Source organism: Zerene cesonia, chromosome 12, assembly GCF_012273895.1.
Source record: "Zerene cesonia ecotype Mississippi chromosome 12, Zerene_cesonia_1.1, whole genome shotgun sequence".
NCBI classification, from domain to species: Eukaryota; Metazoa; Arthropoda; class Insecta; order Lepidoptera; family Pieridae; genus Zerene; species Zerene cesonia.
The window spans coordinates 5583398-5596236 of record NC_052113.1 but is presented as its reverse complement, the minus strand read 5'-3'; the positions used below and the strand labels follow the sequence as shown (position 1 = coordinate 5596236).

General features: G+C 33.2%; 1 protein-coding gene across 3 annotated transcripts in view; it reads left to right on the top strand.

The window, feature by feature from the left end:
- Positions 1-9503, top strand: part of LOC119830861 (kazrin) — a 64684-nt gene extending 55181 nt beyond the window's left edge. The window contains exons 12-20 of one of the 3 annotated variants that reach the window (XM_038354032.1): positions 188-369; positions 640-824; positions 3123-3332; positions 3929-4087; positions 5375-5498; positions 5661-5805; positions 7886-7997; positions 8267-8559; positions 8905-9503. In XM_038354032.1, the coding sequence (XP_038209960.1) occupies positions 188-369; positions 640-824; positions 3123-3332; positions 3929-4087; positions 5375-5498; positions 5661-5805; positions 7886-7997; positions 8267-8559; positions 8905-9049 (1555 nt within the window). In that variant the 3' untranslated portion in view covers positions 9050-9503. Of the gene's footprint in view, positions 1-187; positions 370-639; positions 825-3122; positions 3333-3928; positions 4088-5374; positions 5499-5660; positions 5806-6124; positions 7788-7885; positions 7998-8266; positions 8560-8904 lie in introns of those variants that run through there. The other 2 variants (XM_038354031.1, XM_038354029.1) reach the window with 2 other exon arrangements.
- The last annotated feature ends 3336 nt before the right edge of the window (positions 9504-12839 follow it).

Here is a 12839-nt window from a genome sequence, read left to right as displayed (position 1 = left end):
AATTTAATCTTGTAGGCTAAAAAACATTTTTAAAAGTTAAAAAAAAAAACAACACAAACGTATAAGTGCTCGTATATGTACGAGCGAGCATGTAATTTTAATATTAATATCATATTCAAGAGCAAAAAATTGATATGTTTTACCTGACCTGAACGCTTATAATTTTGCTTTACTTTGACTATGGTAGGTCAGTAGAACAGCTATCAAGTCCCGGGGAATGCGAGGCGTCCCTCGCCAGCGGGATGCGGTCCCGCGCCGCTAAAGCTGGCCGCGGCCGAGGCTCCGCTTGGGGCTCCATATCGCGCGTGTTCGCGCGCAGCAGACACCGCACTAAGTCTGGCAGTGCGGCGTCTAGTGGACATGAGAGTGGTGAGTTTTAGAGGTTACCTTTATAAAAGGAACGTTTTGACATGTTACATAATGAATAAATCAAGTTTACAATCCGTTTAAATGAGTTTAATTTTTGAAAATATATCACACACAGATAACTCAAAAGTTCTCCAAAATGCTATTGAAATATCCTTCTATTATATTAAATTGCAAATGTTCATGGGCGGTGGTGATCGATTTCCATCAGGCAAACCACTAGCTCTTGTCCACAATAACATAAAACTATATAAGTATAACGTTCCACAACAGAGCCCGTGTACGCCGGCGGCAGTACCCGCTCGTGGTCGCCGCTGGGCAGCGAGGCGGCGCTGCGCGAAGCGGCGTCGCTGCCGCTGTCGCGGTGGCGCGCTCCCGCTATCATCGCGTGGCTCGAGCTCGCGCTCGGCATGCCACAATACGCCGCCACCATCGCTGACAACGTCAAGAGCGGAAAGGTGAGTTCTGGTACCTTTTAGAATTGCGTTCAGCCACGTGCTGCGCGGATGCTCTGAGCATTGACATATATTTTGCAAAAACGTTAATGGAATACATTTGTCCAAGTACTGATAAATTTTGTATAAGTAATTTTCGTCTTAAGAAACTATTCAAACGTACAGCACTAGATCGTAGCTCTATATCAAAGCCGCACGTGCATTTGAAATTTTAAGATTGTTGTTCAGTTTTTGTCAAGATTTTGTCAAACCTATCAAATTACATATAGTGTAGCTATAATATAATTTACTTATTATGATTTATAGTCGAATATATGTATAGTAATTGGTAATAAACAGAAGAAGTATATTGTAGTTTACTAGTAATGTTGAATACTTGAAAAATATTTACAAATGAATTAATTATTATTAGGGTAGTAGGCTATTTCTTGTATCGCGTGACTAAAATTAAATTGCTTTGAATGCTGCAGTGCGATGACAGGTTGAAGTACCGTGCGCATTGGCAGAATTCCTTATATTTTTATCTCATATTGTCTGTTAAATGTTTAAAATAGTATCATTATTAATTAATTCATTATTAGTATCTGCCTTTATGTAAACATGCCAAAACTAACACACCTCAAGTTGCTACGAGACTTACATAATAATATTAACCACGTGAAAACAGAGCATTCTTAAAATGATAATAAAGCTCAAGTGACTTACTTGTACAATCCGATTCCACAAAATACTTATCGTTCAATAATGCCTTCAATGAGTTCCATTCACAGCATTGCTTGAATAATAATTAATATAACTCTTTAAATTTACTTCATTTGAAACATACGATTAGATATCTTTAAATGGTTGTATAAATAAGTATATATTGTATAATACGAGTAAATGATTTTATTGACCACGGAAATACAGTATTTTGTTCTTTGATTTTATTCGTATTTAGATATAAGAGTGATTTTAAAACTAAAAATAAAATAAAACTAAACTGTATAGAATACTGCACTTATCATATTCGGAATTTGACGCCAAAATCCAAAATTCTTTCATAGTTGCATTGTTATGTTAGCGGCAAAATATATTTGGCTTCCCATTTTAAAAATATTGAGTGACGATGTTTCTATAACACAGCACAATTTAATAAAATATTTTACAATATGTATAGGTTAAATATAACATTGGATGTATTTTAAATATATATTTAAACATGGAAACAATAGGCTATTACATGCAGGGCTGAACATTTCAAATTAATTATAATATTCTTAACACACACTACGGATTATTTTCACAAATTTGAAAATTATGTAGTTACTATACTCCTCAAATTCGACATCCATATTCGATATATTAACGACTTTTTGATACTTTGCCGAGAAAATTTTACTCTTAATTATAATATGATTAAAAATCGCCTTGAAGTCTTTTGCAATCATCGATTCACAATACCTATAAAATACTTTCATAAGGTGAAACACATGAAGTGCCTAAATAGTAAGTTGTTTTGCAAAATTGATCAATGACATTGAAATATATAATGGGTACACAGTATACCTACCTAAATATAAATGTTACACAAGCAAGAGTAATAATGGTTATTAATAATCTATAGCTTTATATTTATTCATGCGAGTTCAATTATCAACCAAAAACGCGTGATATTATTAACAAAGTACACATTTATTTTACATCGGTAAACACAGACCATAACTTCCAAACTCTTAATTGAATTTTGCAATGAAGTGATAAGAGAGATATGGACACAGCGGGTAATATTATACCCGACCTCATAACATATTCATTTGCAAATATTGAAGTGAATTTTGGTACGTGCCGGAAATATGTATTGTAGCATTATTTAGAGTAAATTTTGTTTTCAGGCCCGGTTTATACGAGATTATTGCTTAAATTGGTGTTAACGCTAGCGTTCAACATTTGCGCACACTTCCAAAGGTTAACTATATCGAAAAAGCCTATTAGATAATTTGGTTGAATATTCGTATAATCTATGGAAGCTCGGTATAAAATCTAATATACCTACTGTTTATTAGTCAATGGTTATATATAATATGAAGGTGGTAGCCATATTCCATATAAATGTTTGTGTATTGAGATTGTTTGAGATCATTTCATAAGAGCATGCAAAAGGTTTGACACAACTCTTGAATACTTAATTTAACGTAACGCTTTTATTTAAAGAAATTAAACCAACCCCCCCTCAACAATTGTTCAATCTAAATATGGTCGCATAGTGTTAAGCGCTCGACGCGATAGATGCGTCAAATATTGTGTTCTCGTTGTTTCTAGATCCGTGCTTTGAATGGGCAGGTTTTGCTAGAGCTGACAGACACGGACCTAGAGGTGGGGCTGGGTATCACGCAGCCGATGCACCGCAAGAAGCTGCGGCTCGCGATCGAGGAGCGGCGGCGGCCAGACCTCGTGCGCAGCCCCGCCATCGGCCAGCTCTCGCATGCCTGGCTCGCAGCCGAGTGGTTGCCGGACTTGGGCCTGTCGCAGGTCAGTTGCACACATATGATGACGATATCCTCTTAATAATGAAATCATAAAAAAATCCTCTTTTCAAAATATATGTAAACCATATACAACAATAAACATAATAATGCTCTTTTGAACTCAAAATTATGAGTTCAAGATATTTCCTAAAATTCTTCGTGGTATAACAATGAACATAATAAATTAGCGTACAATTATAATACTTCATTTAATTACTATAATTTAACTTTGCTAATGGCATGTTACTGACAAATTTAGCGTTCAGGGAATATGGGTAAACTGCAGAGTTAATTGAAATAGACATAGAATAAATGCATATAGGCAACATTGCACGCGAAAAGTAACAAGAAATCAGGTTAAGGTTGAATTAATAAAATGTAGGTTAGAATAAAATCTCTGTATTAACAAAGATTTGTTGAAATGTATTTTTGCAATTTAATAAATGTCATGATGATACTCGTATGAAATAGAGATATAATTAAAGTTTGTATCAATAATTTGAACCGAATCATACACGAGCAGTCAAGACGATGGTTTCCTTGTACATTATTTTATATCCTCAAGACCAAAGTTTGCTAAGTGGAACTTTTTGTACGCAGTACGCAGAGTCCTTTTTGGCAAACCTGGTGGACGCCAGAATGCTCGACACAATAAGCAAAAAGGAATTGGAGAAATATTTGGGCGTGACGAGGAAATTCCATCAAGCCTCAATCGTCCACGGCATTCATTTGCTCAGAATTATGAAGTACGATCGACAGGTAAGTGGATTGCTAAATGGAGTTTCGCACACTCTCATTTGTATGACGAGATTTTAAGTTCACGAGCTGTGAGGGTTAAATTTCCCTGTGAATAAAACTCGTAACTCGTGAACGGATCCAAAACATAGTTTTGTAATTTAACTTTTGCAATATAATATTGTATCTCTAGCGAAATTTTAAATAAGGGATACGAAAACTATTAATGTTATTCAAGAATCAACCAATTATTTAAAAGCTTATTTGTTAAATCTTATTTTAAGCTATATAGCATTAAAGAGCTTTAACAAATCCCTCCTCCCGTCGATTTTATTGTATTCGTCAAATATTGTTCATATTATTATTCTTACACATTTATTTTGTCAAGTAAAGTAAATTATTAGAAACGATTTATTATAATATAAAATATAGTCACAATCTAATATTTCAAAATAGGTCTTTCCATTTTAGCCTTAAATTCTTACAATACAAAATGAACTGAAGCAGTTTATTAAAAAGGCGGTTGTGATGCGTTTACACTAGATAATTTTTATATAAATCGAACAGTTTGTTTTTCGATAAACGAAGAGAGATAAGACGGGTAAGCAAACGAGGGATTATGTACTGAAGCCCGTTATAAAATGTTTTTCGTCGCGACCCCAGTAATGGAAGAGTCGTTAATCATTTCTTATTCCAGCCTCTTTTGAATACTTTGATGACAGTAAGCGAAATTTACCTCGTTTATTTCTTTCTTATTATATTATCTACTACTTTAACGTTATTCTCGTTTTATGTGTGAATAAGCTGATTTTGCAATGAGGAATATTGTCATCTAATTAATAACCCTTCTTAATATGTTTTATGTATTCAATATGCAAACCCCTTAGGCTTTCAAAGTCTATTTACTATTGACAAATTTGAACTATTAAGAGGTTTTATGATTATCATTTAGCAGTTTCAGAGTTATTTCACGAAGTCAAGTTTAATATTTTTAAAATTGCTAATTAATATACGTAACTATGTGTACATAAAACTACAATTACTAATTAAAAAACCCCTCATTAACTATCAAAGAGCTGTTGATCTGCAAACAGCTGATCAGATTACCTTACATACCTTAATATCATTGAAGTATAAAGATTTTCTGGAAAAACGACTGAGAACACTTGGGATATGAACAGATGGGAAAACGAAAACGTTTATACAAAGTATAGGAGCCCAATTAACACAGCAGATACAAAGACGGACACGTTAAACTTGTAAAAGTCGTCTCTTTTTGCGGCGGGATTTGAAAAATAAAATGTTTTACAGGCCTTAGCCGTACGACGTCACCAATGTGAGAATGTGGACGCAGATCCGCTCGTGTGGACTAATCAGCGTTTCATACGCTGGGCTCATAACATCGACCTAGGCGAATTCGCTGACAACCTAAAAGGTAAATTCTTTTTTGCGTTTTTATGACTCTCTAAATTACAGTAATATTCCCGCGCGCACGGCACTAATTTACATGATTACCACGAAGAGGCGTTCAACGAGCGACTAAGTATTAAATTTGAATGTGAATGTTCCACTCATTAATATTATATTTTCACGATAGATAGCGGAGTTCACGGAGGATTAGTAGTTCTAGAACCTTCATTTACCGGAGAGACAATGGCCACTGCCCTCGGAATACCACCTTCCAAAAGTATTATTCGGAGGCATTTGGTTGCTGAATTTGATGCCCTCATTATTCCAGCAAGGTAATGTAATATTTTAAGATAATCGTATTCTGAATTTCGTACACGGCATATTATTTACATCAATTTAATTATAACAGTTATTTACCTAAAACATAAAGCAAGACAGGTACACTATTTTTTTTGCAAAATACATATCCAAATAAGTGAATCACTTCGTTATGCTGCTTTCGATAAAAATACCACGTGATATGAGCTGAGCATTTGTTCATACTCTTGAAGTTTAAGAAAGATTGTGCACTGCATGACTATAAAATTCACAGCCACAGCCCCGTAGGTGTAATACCTGTAGTTGATTATAATGTAAGGTGCAATCCTGCAGGTATACGATATTTTGCCAGGTGGAAGAACTGCAAGTGGAGGCTGCCCGAGCATCCATGTTGTCCACAAAACAAAGATAAACCTAAAAAACTAAAAACACTCTCGTATAAAAAATAAAGTAATATCGCTTCGATGTCCGGTCCCAATACGTGTACCTACCTATGTAAAATTTCCTCGTGTTATACTCGTATGTTAGTAAAGTGCTATTTTTCCACAAAACAATTTTTCTTTGCGAGAATTGTATTTTATAGAATTCTTCCGTCAAACTTGCTCGTTCGTGGAGATTTTTTGATCGAAAACTTTACGAGCGGTGAAGACTGATAAGTTATTGTAGGTATCGTGGTTTGTAAGTAAAAGTATCTCGAAAAGTTTTAACGATCGGAAACATTCGCGTATGTTCACTGTTCGGTGCCATCTTCTCAATGTTAGAATCGGTGTTCTTAATATAACCCTGACCTCCAAACTTTAACCGACCCGTAGAATTAGATTTTTTGACACATCTTAATGTAATTCAGATTGAAATAAATTCGATAACTTTAGAGAGCGTAACAATTCGAATTAGTTGAAATTCACGTAGCATTTGATGCTTCGTGCAAATTATTATTATAGGGGACGCTTAATATCCCATTATCACATTAATTCGATACATTCCTTTTATCTTACGAATTTAAAAAATTAAACGATTTTAAATTATTTCATCGAAAAAATTTGATTATTAAATCGGAACCATTCACAATAGCTTTAGGATTAATACAATAAATAGCATTATTGATATTGTAAGATATCTATGTTTTTGACTTGTATTGTATACATTCGTAATGTAAAATTTGAAATAATGTATGTATACTAGAACAATTGTAACATTATCGATCGGTACATAAATGTGAATAAAACTTTCAAAAAGACAAAACTATCACATTGTCAAGTTATTTTCTTGTCCGTCACCCCTAACTTGGCGATCATCGAGACAGAACGGTAAATCATTTTATCGATAAATCATGAATGCCTCTCTGTCATCATCATTAGATCACTAGGTCATGTCGCACCTTTTCGGGCTTAGTCCACTCTGTCTTTCAACTTTATTTTGATACAATATTGTCAGTTAATTTGTTTATCCATACGTGACTACTTTTGTTTATTATATGTACACTAATATTATGCTTCTCTTTCTTTAAACGTTTTGTCGTTATTTATTTCGTATGACAAAAGAATAATATTGTAATCAAATTTGTATCCTATACAAATTCGAAATGAATTAAAAAAAACTAATACACTTTTAGTTAGTTATCAGATTATAGCACTATTTTGTAGCAAAATTTGGTAGTCATTTTTCCTTAATAAGAAAGATCAATTTGAATATCCATTGAATCGTCTTCTGAAATAACTGATTTGCCTTTGAATTAAAATACAATATTATTTTTTGGTTTCCGTAATATTCTCAGTTGAGCTAGGTCATTTTTCACTATTTTGTACACATTAGCATGATTTGTATTCTTTCCTGTGCATCATGCTTTTGGTGTGAGCTGGATTTATTTAATGTTAACATAATCTTCAGTTCATTTATCATTTTAAAGAAATAATAAATAGGGTGTGAAATAAAAACATGTGCAAAATATTTTGCATGAAGCTTTCTGTGTTAGAGAAAAGATGTATCTAACGGCAAAAAATAACTATACCGAAATTATTGCTGGCTGGTGTCTAGCTTTTCTCGAAACGTTGGACATAGCATTCTAAATCTTGACGTATTTATTAATATTTTCAGGAATATGTTCGGACATCAAATAAGAATGTTAGGTAGACCATTTTCGAGATCTGTAGCCACTGGTTTACCTGGAATTGATTTTAATGCCGACTCGAGACGGCATAGCTTAAGGGTACGTATTTTATATTTACGAATTTGACGCACGGAAAATCTAAACTATTTCAAAAACACGTCTTTTTTAGATGGATAAAGTTTTTATGAAAACATTATTTATATTTAGTCAAGTAATACGACTATACTAGATTTTTAGTTGTAAAATTTCATCACTAAGATCTTAATGATCTTTAATTTGAATGTTTAAATTCAATTTCATATGTCAATATGTAAAAATTTTATCACAACTCAGATATTGAATGAGGTGTTAATAATTTACAATTTCAGGGTTCAATAACAAGAGCATTAGGGGCATTAAAATCCAAACACGAAAGAACCTCACCATCTAGTTCTAGCGAGAGTTCGAGTGTCCTAAGTTTAGGTCAGTCGTACCAGATGTGTTACTCCCCTCCCATAGGGGGCAGGACCCTATCTCAGCTCAGTATGACATATGCTCCTCCCCCTACTTTACAAGAATATGAACCAATATACACTCCGCTGAGTTTGTACTCGCAATCGAGTGTGTCGACGAGAGATAGCCTGCAGAGATTGAATGAAATTAAAGAAGGAATCACACATAGGTGAGTTTTAGAATTGGTGATATAGTGTGTATAGTAAAAGTGAAACCTGAATTTTGTTCAAAAACAAATAGCCTATCGATTTTACGTATTCGTGTTAGTTTGAAAAGATGTGTGTTTTATATGTAAAATAATACCAATTTAGTCGATTAGGCGATTACATTTATTTGTTGTTTCTGAATTGTAGTTTATAATACGTAATTCAATTTATGCGTCATGAGATTATTATGAACATATTTTCCATCGAAAATTCACTTCATTCCCATACAACTGGACACAGTTATTAATCTCAGTCTTTGTGAGACGTCAAAAGTGAACCGTGCAGTTTTGATAAAAGTCTACTTTCAGATACGGACAAAGAGCGGATCACGCTCACCGAGTGAGCTCGCCTCTGCCGAGCAAATCTGTCGACGACTCGGCCGTCAAACAAAGAAGACATAGACGCGTTAAAAGTATCGGCGACATTAATGCCTGTAGCAAAGCATCCGTGTAACACTGAAGTTCCATAAAACAATTACATATTACTCAGCATATCCTATTTTACAACTATTTTGTTATACTGATTATATTTCTTATCCTCCAGTATTTGTTTACGCGATACTCAATATTTTGTAATAAACTCTTTATCACGTTCTAAATATTGCTTGATTTTTGCTGTACACTGTGATAATACATAATCTCACAAATTTGAATGGCTAATACGTACATTTTATTTAGGATACTTATTCATATTACAGTCGAAGTATGACAACGGTGATAAGCCACTAGAAATGTTTCTAACATGCCCGGTTTCAGGTTTAATACCAATTTGTATTTGACGTTTATTCAATTATTTATTCCTTATACTATCCAAACTTCGGCCGTAATTTATCATTTTGTAAGTAATATAAAAATATTAGTCAATTTCTGTATATTTAGTATTTAAAGCGAGCTTTACATTTTAGTAAGATATTTATTTTGTTGTGAATAAAGGCTTTAATTTTTTTTTAATTTATAACATGTTTATTAGTTTATTTTCAATATGATATCATGGAACTTTTATTTAAATTTTATCATTTTACAATGGATACTGGATATTAAATAAATTTTTAACTAAAAGAACTTGCTGTTTTATTTGTCTCTTGATATTAATTCAAACCCTTGAGTCGTCCTGTTAACATCTTCGGAATTTATTTGAGTTAAAAATATAAAATAGTAACCTTATTTAATTTTTGAAATCCATCGTTCATCCCTCAAGCAAACCAAAATTATCATTATAGTCCTAGCTTAATGTTATACTCGCATAACATTACAAAGCTCGCAAAAAGCATCTGGCATTATATCAAACGGAAAGCGACTACTTAATCACAAGCAGTTAGACATTTGACTTTTTGATTAATGCCCTGCACTGAAAATGAAACAGACTCAATTAATGGAGAATATTTGATTTTCCATCTTGTGGTTCATTCGTAAAAAAATGCCTCAATCAGATGCAGCATTTATGACAAATGGTCATCCTTGCTTCACTTTTAGCCCAATTACTTTGTATATAAATGGTAAGAGTGATAGTACAATGTTATATAGTTCTACTTAAAAAATTAAATTTTTTAACTCATGTCTCATCCTCAAACTATTTAAGTGTGAAGAAACACAATAAAAAAGTACTCTAATTTCAAGTAGTAAAGTTAATTATTAAAATACAACCTAAAAAGAATGCAAATTAATTATTACAAGATACACACTATTATACGCAATATGTGTATTTATAAAAAGGAAATGTTTAGTATTCTGCTGATTTCCAGGGAGAATCATTATAATTTATCTAGTTGGATGAGTGCGTGCGGCGCTGTAGATCGTGCTCGACACATTTTTATTCTCATCTCGCGCTATTACGACGATATTAAATACAACCCGCACTGACATTACATTTTCCTGCATGTGGAATGAGGGCGAGTTTTTTTGCTTTACTATTGCAGCCCTATTTTCACATACTTCATTATATATAAAGAAAAAGGAACTTGAAATATTACATAACTTTATCATACTTAAATACTGTTGAATACTTCATTAAATTGCGCTTATACAAACATCCATGTATGCCTAGAAGAGCGATTTAATCTCTGGTAATCGTACTTAGGCTATAAGGGCTTCACCAAATCAATTATGAGAACTTTTCCTTGGATAAATAAAAAGGAGAATCAGTACGAACTCACAAAAACATTAGAGTTTTCTATTGTAAATACGGAAAGTTTTAAATGACATTCCCTTTCCACTTTTGTATTGAGCGCTCTGTCGTAGTTTTAAATCCTGTTGCATAACAATGAACTCGCGCAAACCCTGTATCCCGATTTAGCATAAATTACAGCAATAATTGGTTGGTACTGAGTGAGAGCTGCAGTAACTTCTCAGTTGCAGTTATAAGGTGTCATTAATGTCTGAGTTCTCCGACTTGTCCGTGCTCGGTAAGCTACGTTGCTTAGTTAGTGAACTACTTCTTTCAATTCCGCAAACGACTGCAAACGAGCGCCTCAAACAACTTTTGTGCTTGCGGGCTCTTACGGGTCTTTTTGTTCTCCGTTTTGCACGTTACAAAATTACTTAGGTGTACTTACATAGTTGTGGGGTACATTTACATCTTTTAATATATCTACATTCCACACAATATTTAAATAAAATATCGTTGGGCAATCTACGTAAAATATTAAAACACGGTTGGATTTATAAAAATTGTGATCGTAACATCTGCTTACAATTTAATGCATTTTTTTTATGATTATAATCTGTTATAAGCAAATTATTCGGTAGATACATAAGGATTTTTATGGTTTTTTGTTGGATATGGCTCTGCTTGGAATTGATAACAAAAAATCTACCCGTGCCGAGTAGGGGCAATTGTGCCAAAGATACATAAAGTGAATGTAAAATTGTGTATTTTAATAAGAAGAACAAAAACATTCATATTTTTATGTGGTAATTAAGTGGTTTGACTTATTATATTTATTGATTTTAAATATGACTTTAAATCGGTAATTTTACTTATTACATATATAAATACGCATATGTAAAAAAACTAAAATGAGAAATACATTTTTCCTTATAAAGTTTTTTAACAAGACAATTTCAACATTTCGAATATACCAAAAACTTCTGTCCAAATATATATCCAATACAGCTCAAGTCACGAGTAATATGGAAACATAATGAATGTGTGGAGAATTTTTATTATCATTCTCTTTTATATAAATAACAATACTTATCTTTTATATAAATAATAGTAACACAATGTGTTGAATATACACTTAAAAAACAAGAAAAAATAGAATGCAATTCCAAATACTATTATTTCTACTGTTGCCTTTTATCTGTTGGATGTTTTCTTATTTGCACAAAACTTGGCTTAAAAATACAATTCTCGGTCAAGTTTTAATTACTTAAAACCGCGAGGTTCCTGTTACTTTTATACAAAGTAAGCTGTTTGTAACGTCTAAAAAAGCTTTGCCAGTCTCAAAGTTGAATGTTTATTTTTATTGAGAAACCACTTATATCTTTTAAGTTCTTCAAAGGGAATAAAGCAAATCAAAAAGAACAATGTGCTATATTTGACTTATGTCTTATGTATCAAGCTTCTAGTTGGCAAATTACTTTCGAACTTTCCACTTGCGGCTTTGCTGGTATTATGGAAACGCGCAAATAAATAATACTACTACTAATAAAATCTAACAAAATGAGTCATCGGTGGGAAATAGTGGAAAGGGAGGGAAGGGAATTAAGGAGCAGCAAAATATAAATTACAGGGATTCCACAAGCACCCAATCAAAATTTAAATAGTGTATTGGAAAGTGTTGCCCAGCATTTACAGGTTAACGTGAGTGACATACTATGTTCCCGCCGCATGCCAAAACCCCAAAATCGTCCCCAACCGGGGAACATCATTGTGGAGGTAAAGTCGAACGCGGTGCGTAATCAATGGTTGTTGTCCGCTAAACAAAAAGAAATCACAGCAGGTGATATCTTGCCCCGATTGCCCTCTGATCAGGTAACACGTCGTGTGTTTGTGCGCGAAGCACTAACCCACCGTACAAAAACCCTCCTCTTCAACGCTCAACAAAAATTAAAAGACACTTATAAGTTTGTATGGTGTAAGGCTGGTATTGTGTATGCTAAAAAACTCGATGATAGCAGCCGTCCATTTATAATAAGATCAATGTTTGATATAGAATCATTGATATCTAAATAAGTAATACTTACTATTAATAATCTTAACTTACCTAATATTTAATAATTTAAATAATTAATCTAGCCAA